Raw genomic sequence first — 19,929 nt, forward strand, 5'->3', positions numbered from 1 at the left:
CCTTTGAACAAATAAGCTAGAAGGAAAAAGGCTGTGGTGAGAAAGCAGGATGTCTACACGTGTGCACTGGGAGACTGTGCACTTTTTGAAGATGTCAAGGTTCAAGATGTTCATGGGAGTGTGTGGCGGGGCTGGGGAAAGAAAGTTCAGAGGTGTGAAAAAGCGAACACACCGAGGAGCCATGGGTGTGCGTGCTGGAGCTGCTGAGAATGGTGAGCGGAGCTGGGCAGAGGGGAGATGGACACCCAGCTGCTGAAATACCCAGCATTGAGGGAAAGCTTGGCAGATGACAGCAGCATGGAAGGGAGAAGAAGGTGATAAAGTCAGACAGTAGAAAGCTCAAAGGAACAGAGGGTTTTCTAAGATGAGGGGCAAGTGATGGTTTGAAAGCAAGTGTGGGTAGCAAAGAAGATCCCAAACTCCTCTCAATTCTGAGAGGGCCAAGTTTCAGTCAAGAGCGCATGGGGGTTGGATGAGGGGGTGAGCAGAGCCATGTAGGAACGGAATCCTGGAAAACACTGGTATTTAAGGAGCTGGCAGAAGGAGGAGGCAAGACTGGTCTGAGAAGTTTACGAAAGCCAAGAGGGAAAAAGTGTCAAGGAGGAAGAGACCACCAGGGAGGTCCAGTACAGTAAAGGCTAACAATGCCCAGGGAATGTAGCATGTAGATCACCAGTGGCTTCAGTGAAGACACTTCAAGAGGGCTGTTAGGGTAGAAGACAGATTGCACTAAGCTAAGGACATTCAATTAATTGTGTGATGTGGTAACAGTTGGAATGGAATCAGCAATACAAACTACCAATTCTTTTCCTTCATTTATAAGATAGAACAATTCTTTTCTCTGTATATATTGGAGATTCTGCAGAGAAATTTAAGAACTCTATCATTTTCTCTTTTTCTTCTTTTTTGAGTGATTAGACTGTTAGAGTGTTTTTTTGAGTTTTGAGAGTTTGTTTTTGAGTGTTAGAGTTATTTTTTTTGAGTTTAAATTGACATAACTTTACTTATGTTTTTAATTTTTAAATTGACAATAGTAGATATTCATAGGATACACGGTGATGTTTTGATGAATATAATGCATAATGATCAGATCAAGGTAATTAATATATCTACTATCATATTAAACATTTATCATTCCTTTGAGTTGGGAACGTTCAATATCCTCTTTCTATCCATTTGAAATATATATTATCGTTAACTGGACTCACAGTGGCATAGAACACTACAATTTTTTCCTCTTATCTAGCTGTAATTTTGTATCCTTTAACAAATCTCTCCATATCCTTTCCTTTACCATTTTTTCTTTATTAAAGTAGTTTTATTTTTGTTTCATCCATTCCTTCAGCAAATACTAAAGTATCTACCATGGGGAAACTCAGGCACAGAAAGGTAAAGTATTAATAACTTGCCCAAAGTTGCACAGCTTTAAATAGTGGAATGAGAATTTGAAGCCAGCCACTAAATTTCAACCATTCAATTGGAAGCTATCAGCTTTTGGATGGCCTCTAAAGCCATCTAAATGAGATTATCAATGGAGTAAAGAAAGGAGTATTAAGTACTGAGACATGGGGGTACCCTAACATTAAGAGTTTGAGGATAAAGAGGAATTGGCATAAGAAACTGAAAAGGAGGGACCAGTGAAGTCGGAGACTGTGGTGTTCTGGAAGCAAAGTTCAAGGAGAAAGGAGTTACCAGCTGTGCCAAGAGCTGAGAGAAGTTACTGGATTTAGCAACATGAAGGTCACTGGTGCCCTTGACAAGAGTAGTTTTGATGACACAGTGGGTGTGAAAGAGACCAAGAAGAGAGAAATGCAGTTGTGGCACACCTGTACACTGATGACAAAGACTTAGCAGAAAGAGATGTCCTTTAGTAGGCCAAAGGGATGGAATGCAGTGCACAAATGGAGCATCTGGCCTCCCCAAGGATCTGGACAGTTCATTCATAGCAGACAGGCAGCAGAACATCCGGCACAGGTACAGGGAGGAGGCTACGTGGGGCAGTGGGATTTTGGAAGTTGTCTTCTGACTGCTTTGCTTTACTCTTAGTGAAATAGGAAGTGAGATCAGCTGAAAGAAAGAATGGGAAAGAAAGTATTAGAGGCATGAAAAGAAAGAAAAAGGTAGGAAATAGGAATCAAGGAGGGCAGGAGAGAGAATAGACTAGGGAAATATAAAATATGATTGTCAGGCATTAAGGGCCTACTTGAGGTCATTTAAAAAAAATCATCACAATCCCCAAAGTACTACCTAAAGATGTGTTTAGATGATTAAAAGATAATGAGTAACTTGGAAATATCTGTGAAACAATTCAGTATGATACTATGTTAGATACCTGTCATTTTATATTTTTCAAAACCCATAGAAAATACAGCACAAAGAGTGAACCCTAATATAAACTATGAACTTTAGTTAATAATAATGTACCAATATTGGCTTATCAACTGTAACAAATACACCACAGTAATGCAAGATGTTAACAATAGAGGAAATTAGGCCGGGCATGGTGGCTCATGCCTGTAATCCTAGCATTCTGGGAGGCCAAGGCAGGCGGATTGTTTGAGCTCAGGAGTTCAAGACCAGCCTGAACAAGAGCAAGACCCCATCTCTACTAAAAAAATAGAAATTAGCTAGACAACTAAAAAAAAAAAAAATATATATATATATATATATATATATATATATATATATATATATATATATATATATATATATATATATATATAAATTAGCCGGGCATGGTGGCGCATGCCTGTAGTCCCAGCTACTCAGGAGGCTGAGGCAGAAGGATTGCTTGATCCCAGGTGTTTGAGGTTGCTGTGAGCTAGGCTGATGCCCAGGCAACAGAGTGAGACTCTGTCTCAAAACAAACAAACAAAAAAAGCAAATAACAGAGGAAATTAGGAGAGGGGAGAGATAAGGGATATATGGGACCTCTCTGTATTTTCTAAACATTTTTCTATAAAACTAAAACTGCTGGAAAAAAAAAGAATGTCTTAATTTAAAAAAACAAAAACAAAACCCAGAAGGATAGAAGTGTAACGTGTTGTGAGTGTTGGGTATAGGGTGGGTGCCTTAAGGATGTAGTCTGGGAGACAGGGGATGACCTGAGTTTTCTGCAGTTCTTAGAGTGACATAGCCAGATACTGGGATAAACGGCAAAATGAGAGTTGATGACAACCTCGGGACAGAGGAGTAATAAGCTTGTGGGAGGGTGGAGCTCTCTAGGGCACCTTCTCCACTCCTGCTATTGGCATGAGGATGCCAGGTGCCAGGGCGGGGCGGGGCAGTCTTACTCTTGACAATAGGCTTTATGCTCTCCCACAGTCTGCAGAATTTATTGAGAGTTCTGGCCTATAAAACTGGGGACTACATAAATACTCTCCTGCACTATTCTCCTTTCTTTTTCATGCGGTAACTAGTGTTTTAATCTGTCCTTAGTTTTATATTTGACATTCAAATATTATTCATGGGAAAGTGGCCATTCCTACCATGAAAAAATGTTTTGAAGTCTTGTATCCTTTGAAGGGATCCATGTTTATATAAAGGCAAACATTTCCAGGAGCCGTCTTCACATTTCTTCATAAACTGGTCAAAGAGGAGTCTTAGGTCCTTACTCCAGCTGGGATTGGGGATAGAAAAGTCCTTATAAATGACTTTCTCAGAAGAAAATGACCTCTAAAAGACAGAAAGAAGAAAAAAGAATAATGGAAGGTGCATCCTATTTCATAATATATTTTCCCACTTTCTAAGACTACCTTGCTACTTTTGTTCTCCCCAGAAGACTGTCATTTCAAAATGGAAGGGAATTTCAGGGATCACCTGGTACAATCTCCTTGGAAATGGTAGACTTAGAAAGGTTTGCCCAATGTTCCCAGCTAGCTAATGGCAGAGTTAGCCCAGGTCTTCTGATTCCATTTGTTTTTCAAACCTTAATCAAGCATAGGTGAGCCAGCACACTGGAGATAAAGAGAGACGAATGACAGACACAACCCTCCACGTAAAAAGTGCTATCAGTGGGTTATGCACAGGGAGCTAGAGTACAAGGAAAAGGTATCCCTCTGTGATTTGGGGGCGGGCAGAGATGTAACTGGGTCCCCTATTGAACAAATTTCAATGACCCCTATATAATCCTCTCCCGTGACTACTCTTGACCTTTTGAGTCATTTCCCCAAAATGGTGGATCTTCTGCAAGACAAACGAACTGAGATTCTGAAGGCCCTTGGGCAGACTCACCCTCTCCCATCCCCTGTCCCAGGGCACGTGACCCCCTCCCTTAAAAGCCCATGATCTCCTTTGGTGTGAGAGATGGATTTCAGGCAGCTTCTCCCTTCTCCCAACAAGACACCTGTCATATTAGAAAATTCCTTTCTTTTCCTTGGCAATCCTTATTGTCTCAATAATTGGATCTTTGTGTGACAAGCAACTGGACCTAGACAGAAACTCCCTGTGGTTTTAACAATAGGCAGGAGAAAGGGCTGCTCCAAGCAAAGGCATAAAGGGATGAAACAACCATATGACACATTGGAGAACTGCTAGGATTTCAGCCTTCATGGATATTTGGTACAAAGAAAAGAATGGCAAGATGTGGCTAACAAAGCATAAGAGGATTCACACCACAGAGATTGGCCCTAATGCAGGGCTTAGATTTCATCTTCTAGGTCAATATTTCCAAAGACCAGTATGAAAGATGATTTTTAGATGGCATAAGAACAAAGACAAGTATTTTTAAGTATTATAAAATACTTATATTTTTATATAAAATATATTTATATAACATAAAAGAACTTAAGTAGAAAATCACACTTGTGATTTCACAAGTATTATTACTTAAGCAGAAGCTAATGAACACATTGACTGCCACGTGAGTTGTATTTAACTCAGGCTAGTTTTAAACCAGGGGGTTCGTGAAGCAAAACCCTGCAGCTGGTTTGTGAAAATCTTACTTGTTGATATTCTCATTGTTAAAATTAATATTGACAATTTAATTTTAAAAACATGGACTGTGTTGCATATAACTCATGCACAGAAAACAATAAAAAATAACAAATTAGAAAAGATTGTTTTGTTTTAATAAAACACTGTGGCACCAGTGAAAAAACTTTTTTCCTACTATGGCAGTCAATGTGCTAAAGACAGAGAGTCTTTCGATTATCTTCAAAATTCTTGAAAAAATATTTTTTTAAAAAAGGGAATCTTTAAGGAATTATGAAGGTATCTGAATGATAAAACACCTTTTTCTCTTATATGGAGCCTTAAGGAGTTTTAAGCAAAGGAGTAACATGAGCATAGGTTTTGGAAAGCTCCACCTTGTGTAAAGTATGAGTTAAAATGGTGAGATGCAACAGCAGGGAAAAGACTGTTGCGAAGGTCCAGGTTGGGTATGGTCAGAACCTGAACTGGGTTCAGAGGAAATGAGGAGAAAAGTTTTAAGATATTTAGGACACTGGAAATAAGGGATGTGGGGAGTTACTGACTATGAGGAATGTTAGGGCCTAGGGACCATAGGTAGCCAATAACCAGCCATTAGCTTCTATATTATGCTTGCTCGCTTGCTTAGGAGAGTGGAAAAATTTTCAGCTGACCCTTATCTGACTCCGGACCTGCTATCCTGCCTCTGCTAGCGTGATTAAGTTTAGAAACTAAGGAGAAGGGCGGTGGTGCATGGCACAACTGCCCACAAGATATAGCTGCTAGTCCGAGGTCGAAACGTCCTGGACTTCTGAGGCATCTGACATGCTTTATGTACCTAGTGAAATGCGCTTGGGTTTAGATCACAGAATGCAGAATGTATTTCAACTAAGATTAATGTCCGTAATTAGGCTACATCAGAGGCTTCCTCTCGGCTGAATCTTAGCTGCAGCCGGTGACTCCCACAAAACCCATCTCAAGGCTCCAAATGCCCCCCCCCCATCTGTGCTAAAACACAGAAATGTAAGATTAATGCTTTCTCTCTCTTTTGTAAAAGTGCCTGCTAATTAGATTTTTAGAGTGTGGTTTTTGCTTTTAAAAAGGGGTCGTTTTTCCTAGCTCATTGCTACTTTCTGTGCCTGCCACTCTGCAGGATAGAAGTAGTCCTGGCCAGTAAATAAAGACTCACAGTTTGACTCATTTTGATTTCTAAGGTGGTCTTTTCCACTCCGGACCATAACAAGGAAGAGAAAGCAGAAGAGTCTTGCATGATTCCAGAGTTATGGCTCTGAAGATTAGGGTGGATAGAATCAACAGAAAGAGGTGGTTTTTGTTATTGTGTGAGTGTTGGTCAGGAAGGAGAAAATAGCCGTGGAACTATTAATTTTAGTTTGGGGCATACTGAGTTTGTTACTCCAGACAGGCACTCTAATGATGTAGGAAATACAAATAATAAAAGTTTTAGTTCAAGGAAGTAAGAACTAAGAGATACCTGAATGCAAAGGCACTTGTAAATTCATAGCACAGACTATACAAGAAGAATAAATGTTAGGACTAATCATTGCCTTTTGTTGTCCTGAATAAAGGAAAAGTCTTGCTTGATCTTTGGTTATACATTCATAAAGCAGGACTTGTTAAGAAAAGTTACGACTTTTTTCCTTTGATTCCTTTTAAGATTAAGTTAGTAAACAGAAAGATACATGATTTATAAAGCTTGTAAATATGAATAGTTAAATATTATCAGCACAGATTACAAGGCTCAACACATAATTAAAGATATGAATACATCTTTGTTATAGGATTTTCTTTTCCAATGTGCAAGCTGGTACAGGATTAGTGACTAAACTCTGTATTCATTATGCTTTGAAAGAATGCTACAAAGTTCAAAGAAACAGTATAACTAACCTAAATTACTGAAGTCCCCTGTGTTCCCCTAGTACCTTATTATAGCACATAGTACATACATGTTTTAATTTTGCAAGTTTACTACTGTTAAATACTTATAGTAGGCCATTGGTTTGGTTGGTGACTAAAACATTCACACAGGGCTCTTTGATGGACACTTAGCTTCCTCAGGGGTCAGCAGAGTTATTCAATCTTATTTTTTTTTAATGTACAAGTTTATATAAATAATAAAGAACTTCCTATTTTGTATTACATCTAATGCTTTAAGCATTGGTCTTGGAAATCTGATGTTTCATGTAGAAGTTGGACTCTGAGAAACATTCCAGTAAAGCCATGGCAGCATGGACAGCCTCTAAGTCAGAGGTCCCCAACCTTTTTGGCACCAGTGATGGGTTTCATGGAAGACAATTTTTCCACAAACCAGGGTGGGTGGGTCGGGGGGAAGATGGGAGCCCTGAGCTTGTTTTCCTGGAACTAGAAGGTCCTATCTGGGGGTGATGGGTGACTGATCTGACAGGAGATGGAGCTCAGGAGGTGATGCACATGATAAAGAGCAGCTGTAAATACAGATGAAAATTCAGTCCCTTGCCCCACAGCTCACCTCCTCCCATGCACCCCAGTTCCTAACAGGCCAGGGTTGGGGACCACAGCTCTATGTGATTGTGTCTGCAGTATTATTGTGGAAGCTATACCTTTTCTGTTGTAAGAAAAGCTTGAATTGCTTTTGTTGTAACTTTTCAGCCCCAGTGACTTTTTATTTATCTGAGTCTTTCATGGAAGCAGCAGCAAAAAGTATGTTGAGTGTTCATTTTGGTGACTGTAACCAATGTCATCTTGCTAAATTAACATTTTGTACAATCACTAAATTATATACATATTATTATAGAGTACTTTTTTCTAGTTCCAATAAATTATGGAAAGGAAGTTAATACTGAAAAAAAAAAAGAATGAGGTGTTGCCTTGCTCACCTCTAGAATTGCAGATAAAAGCCAATTAAGATCTTTAAACCAAATTTGTTGTACTTTTGTCCTTTGACAGTTTGGAAAATGACAAATAGACCTGAGGGTCTTCCCTATGGAGTCTCAAGGGTTCCTCTAGGGTCAGACTTTGCTTTTTGTATTGATCTCCCCGATTATCTGGCTTTCAAATCCAGGGTTAGTTTGTGCTGTGAGACAGCATATGACCTTTTGGGATTTCCAGTGGCTAATGAGTCACTGGCAAGGACAGAAGTCACGATGAAACATAACTGGGCCCTGTAGGGAGGGTCAGACAAAAAGTGGCAGTAAATGGCAATTACTGCAGGGGATGTGACTCCGGCTTTCAGAAATTTTACAGGGATTTTATATCCTATCCTCTTTGTTTCTTTTTCTTGTGTGCTTAGGTAGGGGGGAAATCATTGGCTGAATTAGTTAAGGGGATTTCAGAACCAAAGCCACAACTTGACTGGTGGGCATGAGTCAGGCATTTGAGAGCATCAGAGTGCTTGCCACACCTAACTCCTGTTAGGATAAGCTGGTAATGGAAATGGGTTAGTTGACATTTGGTCATCCGCAGCTTCAAAAAAACATTCATGCAATGAAGAAACACTGTGAAAACATCAATGACTCAACCCTGTGGCATTTCCATTATAGGCTTTTATCTCAGCTGAGACTTAAGATTCAATACAAAAATGGGATCCTTAATTTATTTTTCATTTTTATAATTTTTTTTCTTTTAGAGATGAAAGTCTCACTATATTGCCAGGCTAGACTCAAAAGTCCTGAGCTCAAGAGCTCCTCTCAGGCCAGGTACAGTGGCTCACTCCTGTAATCCTAGCACCCTGGGAGGCCAAGGTAGGAGGACTGCTTGAGCTCAAGAGTTCTAGACCAACCTCAGCAAGAGTGAGACCCTATCTCTACTAAAAATAGAAAAAATTAGCCAGATGTGGTAGCACATGCCTATAGTCCCAGCTACTTGGGAGGCTGAGGCAGGAGGATCACTAGAGCCAGGAGTTTGAGTTTGCTGTGAGCTAGGCTGATGCCACAGCATTCTAGGCCCCCGCCCCTCTCAAAAAAGAGATCCTCTCACCTTAGGCTCCTGAGTAGCTGGGACTACAGGCACACATCCCATGGCCCAGCTTTCAGATTCTTACTTTTTAAAAAACTCGGTACTCTACCTTCTGGGTACACCTATCTTTTATATGTACAAGAATTAGTCCCTGGGTTCTGCAAATACTTACAAAAATGGCAAAATCTTACTACTGAAGATAGTTTAGAATTATACTGGCCATTATGTGGAACTTTCTAGACACTACACTTTAAGAAGTACATTTAAAACTGAAGGCTCCTGAATTAGGCCCTCCCACAGATGCCTATTGATATGCAGAAACTTCTAAAAAAATTCAAAGAAAATTTTATTGCTTCTTTTAAAACTCTTTATAAAAATGAAAAGCTTAATAATTGATAAGAAAATTGAAAAAAAAAAAGACAAAAAAGAAAATTGAATCTACCAACCTTTAGGCTATGTTACTGTCTACTCCAAAAGTGCAAAGAAAGCAAGATAAAGTGTTTTTGGCCTTCAAGTCAGGCAGGTTTGCTTCTTTTTTAGAGCTATTCATGCTGAGTCTAGGCATACAAAATGCTTTCTTTGCCCTATTCATTAATGGGTTCCTTCCACAATTTAGTAATCTAGTTAAGAAACTATTTACTAAGTTTAAAAGACCACCTATCAAACTAACTTAGTCTTCAAGATACATCTCTCTGGCATTCACCTGGCTATTTTGAAACTCAGATTATCTAAACACCTTTGACCATACTGTCTTTTTTTTTTTTTTTTTTTTTCTTTGAGACAGTTTCACTTTGTTGCCCAGGCTAGAGTAAGTGCTGTGGTGTCAGCCTGGCTCACAGCAACCTCAAACTCCTGGGCTCAAGCAATCCTTCTGCCTCAGCCTCCCGAGTAGCTGGGACTACAGGCATGCGCCACCATGCCCAGCTAATTTTTTTTTCTATATATATTTTTTAGTTGGCCAATTAATTTCTTTCTATTTATAGTAGAGACAGGATCTCACTCTTGCTCAGGCAGGTTTCAAACTCCTGACCTTGAGCAATCCGTCCACCTAGCCTCGGCCTCCCAGAGTGCTAGGATTACAGGCCTGAGCCACCATGCCCAGCCATGACCATATTGTCTTAACTGGGCTTCCTACCTAAACTTTTCTTTGTCTAGACAAATAATAGTATTTAGGCCTGAAACTGAAATTCTGTGTCTTTCAGACATAAATTTTCTACCTTGTTTGACCTTAGAGTCATCCCTTCAGAAATGCAAATTTAGGACAGAAAATATTTAGATGGTTATTAAAAATGGGATGAATAAAATGAACAGTATGGGGCTAAAACAAAGGTTAAAATCTACCAAAGGTTGGATGTACCCCCTGTTGGTTCCCCAACATTACAGGACCCCAAATCGGTCCTCTATTTACTCCAGTTTAAAGAAATTTTAAAAGTTAATGGCAGAGATTACAATGAGCAATGTAGAAAAGTATACTCCTATGAACAAAAATTAAAACATTTACTTTTTCTCCCTACCTGATCCCTCCAGAATTCATAAACTATTATATGTCTGAGTATTCTTATTTTTATGGCAACATAGTTATTTGAATAAATTCAATAAGAATATATTCTCTTTATAACAGGATACAATTGGAAGTAATTATATTACCTAGGCTTTGACTGGGTTGGCATATTTGGAAATGTACACTAAGTGAATCTGTAAGTACTGCAGGTGAAGCCTGGAGTCTGCCTTCGTCTGGCTTCCTAACCTCAAGAGGTTTTTAAAAGTCCAATCAGATTCCTTATCAAAAGTTTTAGTAAAGCACACTTTAAAAAAGCCTACAGAGTCAATCACTATTCTTGTTGCACTTATGTAAATAATCAGGTCAAGTTTGATGACATTAAACTTATTTTGCAAACAAATATGTTTTACTTTTTTATCTTTGGTAGGAATGGGCTGAGTATAGAGAGAAAAATTATTTTTTTGAAGAAAAATATCCGTATATCTGTTATTATATTGCAGCCCTGTTCATTGTTTTCAGGTTTTTATTATCACCCATAGACTGGACTGGATCCTGAATTATTCTAGTTTCCTCTGAAATCTGGGTACAATTCTCCAACTAAGAACAAGAACTGCTCTGTTCCTAAAGCTGAAGCTAGACAACTCGATGCAAATTTCAAAGGATAAGTATCACGCCTAATGCATGCATTACAGAGAGTTTACTACAACACCCAATGTCATAACCAGAAGCATTCAAACTGCAAACCAGGACAAGAAGCTGATGGCTTCATCCTGTGGAAAGCTTTCCCCAAAACACTGGAATGAGACTCCATATCATAATGAGACTCTTACCCCTTTTAGTATGTTCTTGCTCATGACTATCTTTTTTGCCTGGCAGGATAATGTTGTAGTTAGAATTTCATAATCAGTAGCTTTTGTCAGTAACTTTACAAAGTGTTGGGTTTGTCATGCCAAACACAGATCTCATGTAACCAAAGAGTAATACTAAAGTGGATCACTTTAGCAATACCCCTAGTGCAGCTGTTGTTTAAATTGTATTAGTAGTTCCTTTTACAGAATCAGACTTCTAAAACTACTTGTTCTCACCTCCTACTTGCCTATATGCCAAACACAGATCTCACATAACCAAAGAGTAATATTAAAGTGGATCACTTTAGCAATATCCCTAGTGCAGCTGTTGTTTAAATTGTATTAGAAGCCCCTTTTACAGAGTCAGACTTCTAAAACTACTTGTTCTCACCTCCTACTTTAATTTAACCCAGTCATGCAATACTAGATAATAGAATTGCTACCTACTAGCTGAACAGGGAAGAGTCTGTGCATTTGCCAACACTTCTTATTCACAAGGATAAATACATCTGAAATTGTAAAGACTTAGTTGCAAAGAATTAACGAATAGGCTATTTGGTTAAAAAGGGTAGATTTCTTGTCTGGCTCATTCTTTGATCTATTTGATTTTAGTTGGTTTGAGTCTTGAGGACCCCAGCTAAGGAGCATTCTCCAAACTCTTGGTATTATATTCCAGAGTCATAATAGTATCCCAGAGTTGTAATAGTAGTCTCTCTGATACACTCACTCACTGTATCCTCTCAAAAAGTCTTAAATGTCCACATGCAGCCATTTGCTGAACTCTAACAAGTCTCTACGTGGCAGGAATGATGAAAATTCCAAGAAACACACGATCATGAGTTTACTGTAACCTATGTTACATGAAAGTTCAGACCAAAAACCCAAAATGATGATGATTGAGAGTGGCCCTGATGTCCTAATTTTTGGTCACATTCACCTTGGTGGAAGCTTAACCCAAAGGGGGAACTATTAAATAAAATATATAGGAGGCCATTGGTTTGGAGTTAGTTCCTGCTCTAGGCTCAATAGACCAAACTGAAATGGAGTTGCTCATGTTAAAGTTCCATGCCACCAAGCCAAAACTAAGTAATCTGACTTAAAGAAAAATCAGGAGAGAGAGGTAATAGTCAAATCTCCAAACAATCCAGTTTTAGTGGGCATGCTTTAACCTTTAGAAGAAAAGTAATTTTGAAATGACCAATCTGCTTTGTGTTGTTTCAGCTTTCTTCAGCCTTTTCTGTCTAGAAAGCCAAACTCCTCTGCTGAAGTCATTGGAATAGTCATTTCATTTTATAGAATGAGGTATTGCTGGTTCTAGAATTGCAAGTCAAAGCCAATTAAGATCTTTAAACTAAATGTGTTGTAATTTTGTCTTTTGACCACCCAACTCTCCCACACTAGCTTGTAAACTCCTTGAGATAAAGGACTGTTTCTTACTCACATTGTTGGTGCTCAATTAGTATTGAATACATCTATGAAGCAAAACATTCAGATAAGAACAGGCAGTATTTCTTTAATACTATGATTCAGAAATTGTGTTAAACACTGTCCTTGCACTATCTCATTTAATCTTATAACAATCTTTAAAGGTGAGGAAACTGACCTAAGAGAGGTTATGATTGATTATCTGACAAGCTGAAGGGCTACCCACTTTCGGAGTTGGTTGCCATTCTCAGAAATAAGACAAGTCAGAGACAGGACTAAACCACTGAAGGAAGACACAGTGCTCTTTTCTTGAGGTCTGTGGTGATTACCAGCCAGACTGCCTAGGTTCAGAGGCCGGATCGACAGCGTGTTTTCTGCGTGACCTTGCTTAACCTTTCTTTATTACTACCAGTAGTAGTAGTGGTCCTTTCCCTCAACAGAGTCAACCATCCTGCACGCTGCTTCACAACTGAGTCAAGCACATATACTTCAAAACAGCATGTTATTATACGCGACGACTACATAGCTTTAGTTGTCAATTTAAAAATAAATTTCTAAAAAACGGAGTCACCTTCCTGTTCAGTTTCTTACGGTTTGAATGTCAGGACTGAAATATTCCTGAGCCCCTGTTTACCACTGGGGCCGTTGGGAGCTGGCGTTAGCTTTCATTCTGAGATGGGTTGGTTGACGTAATAGATAAACGACGAAGGGGACCCGTCCTCGCAGGCTGGTATCGGACTGTGAGTCCTGACCGGTCCCGCCCCTGCCCCCGGCCCGCGGTGTGCCCACTCACCAGTGCGGGTCGCGGCTCGCAGAGCGGCGGGCAGGCGCCTCCCCGCGGGCCGCGCAGGGCCCCCAGCGAGCGCAGAGGCGCGGCGCAGCTCCTCAGCATGGCTCCGGCGCGCAGGCCGCCGACCGCGCACTCTCAGGGTCTCCGCGCCGCTTCCCGCTGGTACCCCGGAGGTGGGCGGAGCGTGGAGCCTGGCGGAGGCCGCGCGCGCCCAATGGGGGCGAGCTGGGCGGGGCCTCGGGGAGGGCGGGCGCTGCTCTGAGACTAATTTGTGGCCTCAGCGTTTCCTCCCGGAGGCTCTCGGTGTCGCTGTGCGCCGGGTCCTCTTCTGGGCCACACAAAAGCCCGGGAAGGGCGGCTAGAGCGGCCCGGTTACGGCACTCGGCTCCTTGGCCCTTGAGCCCGCACGCTGAACCGGTCTATATGTAAATCACGTAGAGCCACAAGGCATACCCAGTAATCAAAGTCTGAGTTTTATAAAAAAGTATGGAGGTAGCCAGAAGGTAATCAGCCATCGTTCCCTAACTTCCTTGCAACGTTTACTGCTTAATGGCACTATTCTCCCCGACAGGCGGCGCAAGATTAGTGACTCCTCCCCACTACCTCAGATAGCAGTACCGCCACAAAGCCCAAGACTTGGATTCTAGAGATGACATTGCTGTCCTAAATCTCAAGGACTTGTGGTTACAGAGTTAACACTGCTGTTGTAAAACTGAACACCGGTCTTTAAGGTGTTTTTCAGACTCTGCATCCAGGAGACTTGAGGCCAGCCAGACCCTGGATAGGGCGTGGGAACGGATCCCACAGCCCTGAGACCCCTACTCAGGAAATCTCCCAACTGCGAAGATAATTTCTGCATCCCAGTCTGTGAGCTCATCCCCTGCCAATCAGCAGACCCAATTCCCTATCCCTTTTTGCCAGCCAAACTATCTTTAAAAAACCCTTTGTCTCAAATTTTCTGGCAGATGGATTTGAGAAATGACTTTCATCTCCTGCCTGGCGCCTTGAGAAATAAAAACTCTTTCTTCGCTACAACACCTGCTGTCTTAAGTATATTGGCCTTCACTGGGCGGTGGGCAAGGGACCCGGCTCGGCTGTAACAAGGCTGCTAGCGCAGTTTTTGGCCGTTCTTCCTTTCTGCGCAGGGAGAATGCAGGGCTCCGTGTCCACAAGTAGTTAATCCCTCCTGCAAAAGACTAAGTCCCACTTAGTCTTCTAAGACTAAGGTCCTGGGCAGGTAGGAGCACAGACAAGGAGTGGTATGACGCGTTTTCTTGTAGGCCATGGATAAGTCCCTGGGACCAAGCTGACAGTGTTGATTTATAGAGCGCCTCTGGGTGCAAAGGGCATTTATACAATTAAAATCTGCTACCCCTACCTACCCGCCATACTTACCCCTACCTACCCGCCATACTCCTCCCAAGAGCGAGCTTGAGCATTAGAGGACTCTTTAGTTTTGTAAACTTGCAATTAAATTATGTTAGAAACAAAGATAATCGATACTAAAAAGGCAACAGATACTGTAACTTCCTTATTATTTTACTACATTTGACTATTATCCGCACTCCTGAGGTTATTTATCTCCAGTTTAGTTGTATGATGGGATGTATTTAGGCGCATATCTTCTGAACTTCGAATTCATTAACATCACAGTGGTAGTGAAAGGACAGTGGGTCCTGTGAGCGAAATAACTCACTCTCTGCTCTTTCTCTGCTGTCTCTCTGCTCTCTCCCTCTCCACCTAGCTAACAGGTGCCCTGCAGAGCTCTGAACATCTCAAAGGAGCCCAACACACAAAAGGAAAATTTTAACAGTTACTAGACCTATTGACTAAAACTGCCATTTTAGTATCTGCTTCTACAGCCTGGAGTAGTTTCTGAGAAGTTCCTGGATGGCATGAGGCACAGCAAGGGGACAATCTCCAGACATCAAACCCAGCCCAAAATCATATCTTGAGGGCAAGGTCACTCCGCCTAAAGCAAAGGGAATGCATACGCAGTTTCACACAACAGATTCCATTATCTGCCTGCAGTTAAGAAGAAAAGGAGTAGATATGGCAATTAACTATTTTTCTCTTTGTCCCCATAAAGGCAGCAAGCCACTTGGCCTGGCTGCTGGCATCTCCCTTCTCTTTCTTTGGGATCCCATGCTGTCTCTCTGCTCTGCCCCCTTCTCTCTGTTTCTCATTTTCTCTGTCCTTCTAAAGGATAAAATACATTTTACTTTTATTAGCACTCTGGAAGGCCTAGGTGGGTTGATCACTCAAAGTTAGGAGTTCAAAACCAGCCTGAGCAAGAGTGAGACCCCGTCTCTACTAAAAATAGAAAACATTAATTGGCCAACTAAAAATATATTGAAAAAATTAGCCAGGCATGGTGGCGCATCTCTGTAGTCCCAGGTCCTCGGGAGGCTGAGGCAGGAGAATCACCTGAGCCCAGGAGTTTGAGGTTGCTGTGAGCTAGGCTGACACCACAGCACTCTAGCCCAGGTAAGAGAGTGAGACTGTCTCAAGAAAAAAAAATTTTTTTTTTTTACTTTTATATATCTTAATCTCTGTGTGAGAAATCTTTCTCCACCTGCACCATGAGCATCTACCAGGTTTTCCACCCTAACAGTAGCTTGAAATCAGACTGCATGGGAGTATTCACTTCTTTGATACAGCAACTTAGGCCATCTTCTCCCCCCTGTTTATTTTTAAACATTTACCAGTATGCCACAGCACTAGTCCATCCTGTGGTGAAGACTTGTTCTAATAGTGTTACTAGAATCACTTAGCACATTATTACACAATATTTTTCTACCAACACAGCTCGGTAACCATTCACATAGTAAAGGTGGGACTGGAGGAACCATAACCAGCAGAAATTTATTGGAGATAAATGAACTTGGCTTTGTGGCTTGGCTCTAAGTCATGAGAGCCCTCTTCAACTTTTTGGGATGTGTATGTAATTAGTATCTATCAAACTCTTAAGGACCTAGATGTATGAGATATTTTGCTTTGATTCTTTTCCCATGAAATTCTCCATCAGTTTGTTGGTAGGTAAAAACACTCAAATATAAATATATTTTAAGGCTACACTATTAACTGGGAGAAGGTGTAAGGTTCTGAGACAAAAGGTAGGAGGGGCCCTTGGAATCCTAGAGCAACTGAACTGAAGATCAGGCATAAAGGAAGGGTGGCTGTTGAGATTCTGTCATTTCAAAAGGCTGTGTCTCTCCCCTTCCCTGCAACACATATACCCTTTATCTCACTTGTCTTCTTGGAATACAATACAGTATTCCAGTTTCCTGGTGGCAGAAATGATGTCATATTGTCTTCGTCATTGTATTTTTTTGGTCATAACTCATACACAGTGCTTAAATACTTGTTTAGTAGCAAGAGCCCAAAGTATCTTTGATGTCTGTTGCCTTTCCATGTTGTGCATGGAGACAGAGGCACAAGCATAAAATAAACCCATAAAATCGAGATGACTTCTGTTAATGAATAAAAAATAGTTTATATAGATTACTTAAAATTGCATATATTTACAATTTACAATGTAGTCAGAGTTGATCAAAATCTATAAATAGACTTCAGCCCTGCTAAGATTGTCTGACAATTAATGTGCCAACAGATCACCTATCTGTGTCTCAAAAAACCTTATACTTAGAACAATTGCAGGTCAATTACACTCAGTTTAACCTGCAAATTTTTCAAGTAGTGGCAGTGCATTTAGCTACGTCACCCACACTCTCACTTGGCTTACTCTAGGGTAATTGTGTTGACAGCACATGTGAAATGTCTGGTCAAATTTGGAGGGGAAGAATGGGTTACAGTCTAGAAATAGGACTGAAAGTCTATGGAAGTGGAAGAGTTTTTCTTTGAAGCTTGTGTGGGTTAGGCAAAGAATAAATTTTCAACCTTGCTTTTGATAGAATTATGCTTTCAATAAGCCAATGGTATGAAACTTAACAGTGTTCTCCCTATAATCCTTTAATTTTGTAGACAGCTTTATGAGATGTAATTGACATAAACTGTGCATATTAAAGCATATAATTTGCTAAGTTTTGATACATTTGTATACCCAAGCAACCATCACCACAATCAAAATAATAAGCATATATGTTAATCACAGTTTGCTTATTATGCTCTTTTGTAAATTCTTCTTTCTATCCTTCAGGCAATGACTGATTTTCTTTCTTTTTTTTTTTTTTTTTGAGACAGAGTCTCACTTTGTTGCCCAGGCTAGAGTGAGTGCCATGGCGTCAGCCTAGCTCACAGCAACCTCAAACTCCTGGGCTCAGGCAATCCTCCTGTCTCAGCCTCCCAAGTAGCTGGGACTACAGGCATGAGCCACCATGCCCGGCTAATTTTTTGTATATATATTTTTAGTTGTCCAATTAATTTCTTTCTATTTTTAGTAGAGACTGGGTCTTGCTCAGGCTGGTTTTGAACTCCTGACCTCGAGCAATCCGCCCGCCTCGGCCTCCTAGAGTGCTAGGATTACAGGCGTGAGCCACCTCGCCCAGCCTACTTTCTATCACTATAGATTAATTTGCATTTTCTGGAGTTTTATAGAAATGGAGTCATATAGTATGTACTTTTTTTGTTGTCGTTGAGACAGAGTCTTGCTTTGTTGCCCAGGCTAGAGTGAGTGCTGTGGTGTCAGCCTAGCTCACAGCAACCTCAAACTCCTGGGCTCAAGCAATCCTCCTGCCTCAGCCTCCCAAGTAGCTGGGACTACAGGCATGTGCCACCATGCCCGGCTAATTTTTTCTATATATATTAGTTGGCCAATTAATTTCTTTTTATTTATAGTAGAGACGGGGTCTCGCTCTTGCTCAGGCTGGTTTCGAACTCCTGACCTCGAGCAATCCACCTGCCTCGGCCTCCCAGAGTGCTAGGATTACAGGCATGAGCCACCGCGCCGGGCCTGTATGTACTTTTTTGTGGTCTATATTTCTTTTATTCAGTACAATAATTTTGAGATTCATCCATGTTTTGCTTGTATCAATAAAATTCATTTTATTATTATTGAGTAGTATTCCACTGTATGGATGTACTACAATTTTTCCATTCACCTGCTGATGACCATTTGGGTTGTTTATAGTTTTTGTCTATTACAAATAATGTTGTTATGGGAGCAAGTCTTTGTATGGATGTGTGCTTTCTTTTCTCTTGGGTAAATATCTAACAGTGGAATGATTGGATCATGTGGTAGGTTTAACTTTTTAAGAAACTGCCAGTTTTCCAAAGTAGTTGTATCATTTTACATTCGCACCAGAAGTATAAAGTATAAATGGATTTCAGTTCCTTCATATCCTCAACAACCTTTGGTATGGTTGGTCTTTTTAATTTTAGCCATTATAACTGGATATGTGTAGGTACTTCATTGTGGGTTTTGTTTTGTTTTGTTTTTTGAGTTGGGGCCTGGCTCTGTCACTTGGGCTAGAGTCCGGTGGTGTCATCATAGCTCACTGCTATGATGCAACCTCAAACTCCTGGGCTTAAGTGATCCTCCTGCCTCATCCTCCTGAGTAGCTGGGACTGTAGGTGCATGTCACCACGCCTGGTTATAGTTGTGGTTTTAGTGGGCATTTTCCTAATGATAAATGATGTTGACCATCTTCTTAGATACTCATTTGCCTTCTGTATATCTTCTTTGTTGACATGTCTATTCAAATATTTTGCCCATTTTAAACAATGAAGTGTTTGCGTTCTTATTATTGTATTTTATATATTCTGGATACAAGTCCTTTATGAGATATATGCTTTACAAAGATTTTCTCCAAGTTCGTGATTTGACTTTTCATTCTCTTAAATGGCTTCTAAAGAGCAAAAATGTTAAATTTTGATATAGTCCAATCTATTATTTTTTCCTTTTATGGATCATGTTTTAGGTGTCATATCTAAGAAATCTTTGCCTAACCCAAAGTTACAAAAACTTTCTCCTCTGTTTCCTTCTAGAAGTTTTATATGTGCCTTTGGTTTTATATTTAGGTCTAAGATCCATTTTGAGCTAATTTTTTTGTATATAGTATGAGGTATGGATTGAAGAGTTTGTTGTTTGTTGTTGTTTCTTGTGTATGGATGTCCAATTATTCCAGCTCCATTTGTTGAAAAGACTCTTACTTTCTCAATTCAATTGCCTTTGCACCTGGGTCAAAAATTAATTAGTTCTCCATATATGTGTGGGTCTTTTTCTGTTCTGTTCCCATTGATCTATTTATTTTCAACTTTTTCCATCTTTTTCAAAGTTGTTTTGGTATTCTGGAAATTTTGCATTTCCATATGAGTTTTAGAATTGATACTGGACTTCAGGTTCTTGGTTCCTAAGTCAATAGGAATTAGCATGAGACTGAAAAGATTTAGGCAGGCAAGACTATATTTGAGGCTTTTTCTCAGACAAAAGGGAAGCAGTCCTGGTTAAGAAGCAACCAGACTGGCTCTTCAAAAGGGCTGGGGGACTTTAAAAGAGTAGAGAGAGAAGAACTTTAGCACCAGGATTGAAATCATAGCATGTAGAG

At 40.4% G+C, this 19,929-nt stretch overlaps 1 protein-coding gene across 2 annotated transcripts in view; it reads right to left on the reverse strand.

The window, feature by feature from the left end:
• Positions 1-13,664, reverse strand: part of THEM4 (thioesterase superfamily member 4) — a 34,072-nt gene extending 20,408 nt beyond the window's left edge. The window contains exons 1-2 of one of the 2 annotated variants that reach the window (XM_076000132.1): positions 13,427-13,664; positions 3,489-3,675 (exon numbers count right to left, since the gene is read on the reverse strand). In XM_076000132.1, the coding sequence (XP_075856247.1) occupies positions 3,489-3,675; positions 13,427-13,525 (286 nt within the window). In that variant the 5' untranslated portion in view covers positions 13,526-13,664. The remainder of the gene's footprint in view (positions 1-3,488; positions 3,676-13,426) is intronic. The other variant, XM_012767626.3, reaches the window with a different exon arrangement.
• Positions 13,665-19,929: the final 6,265 nt, after the last annotated feature.

This window comes from Microcebus murinus, chromosome 2 (assembly GCF_040939455.1).
Source record: "Microcebus murinus isolate Inina chromosome 2, M.murinus_Inina_mat1.0, whole genome shotgun sequence".
NCBI classification, from domain to species: Eukaryota; Metazoa; Chordata; class Mammalia; order Primates; family Cheirogaleidae; genus Microcebus; species Microcebus murinus.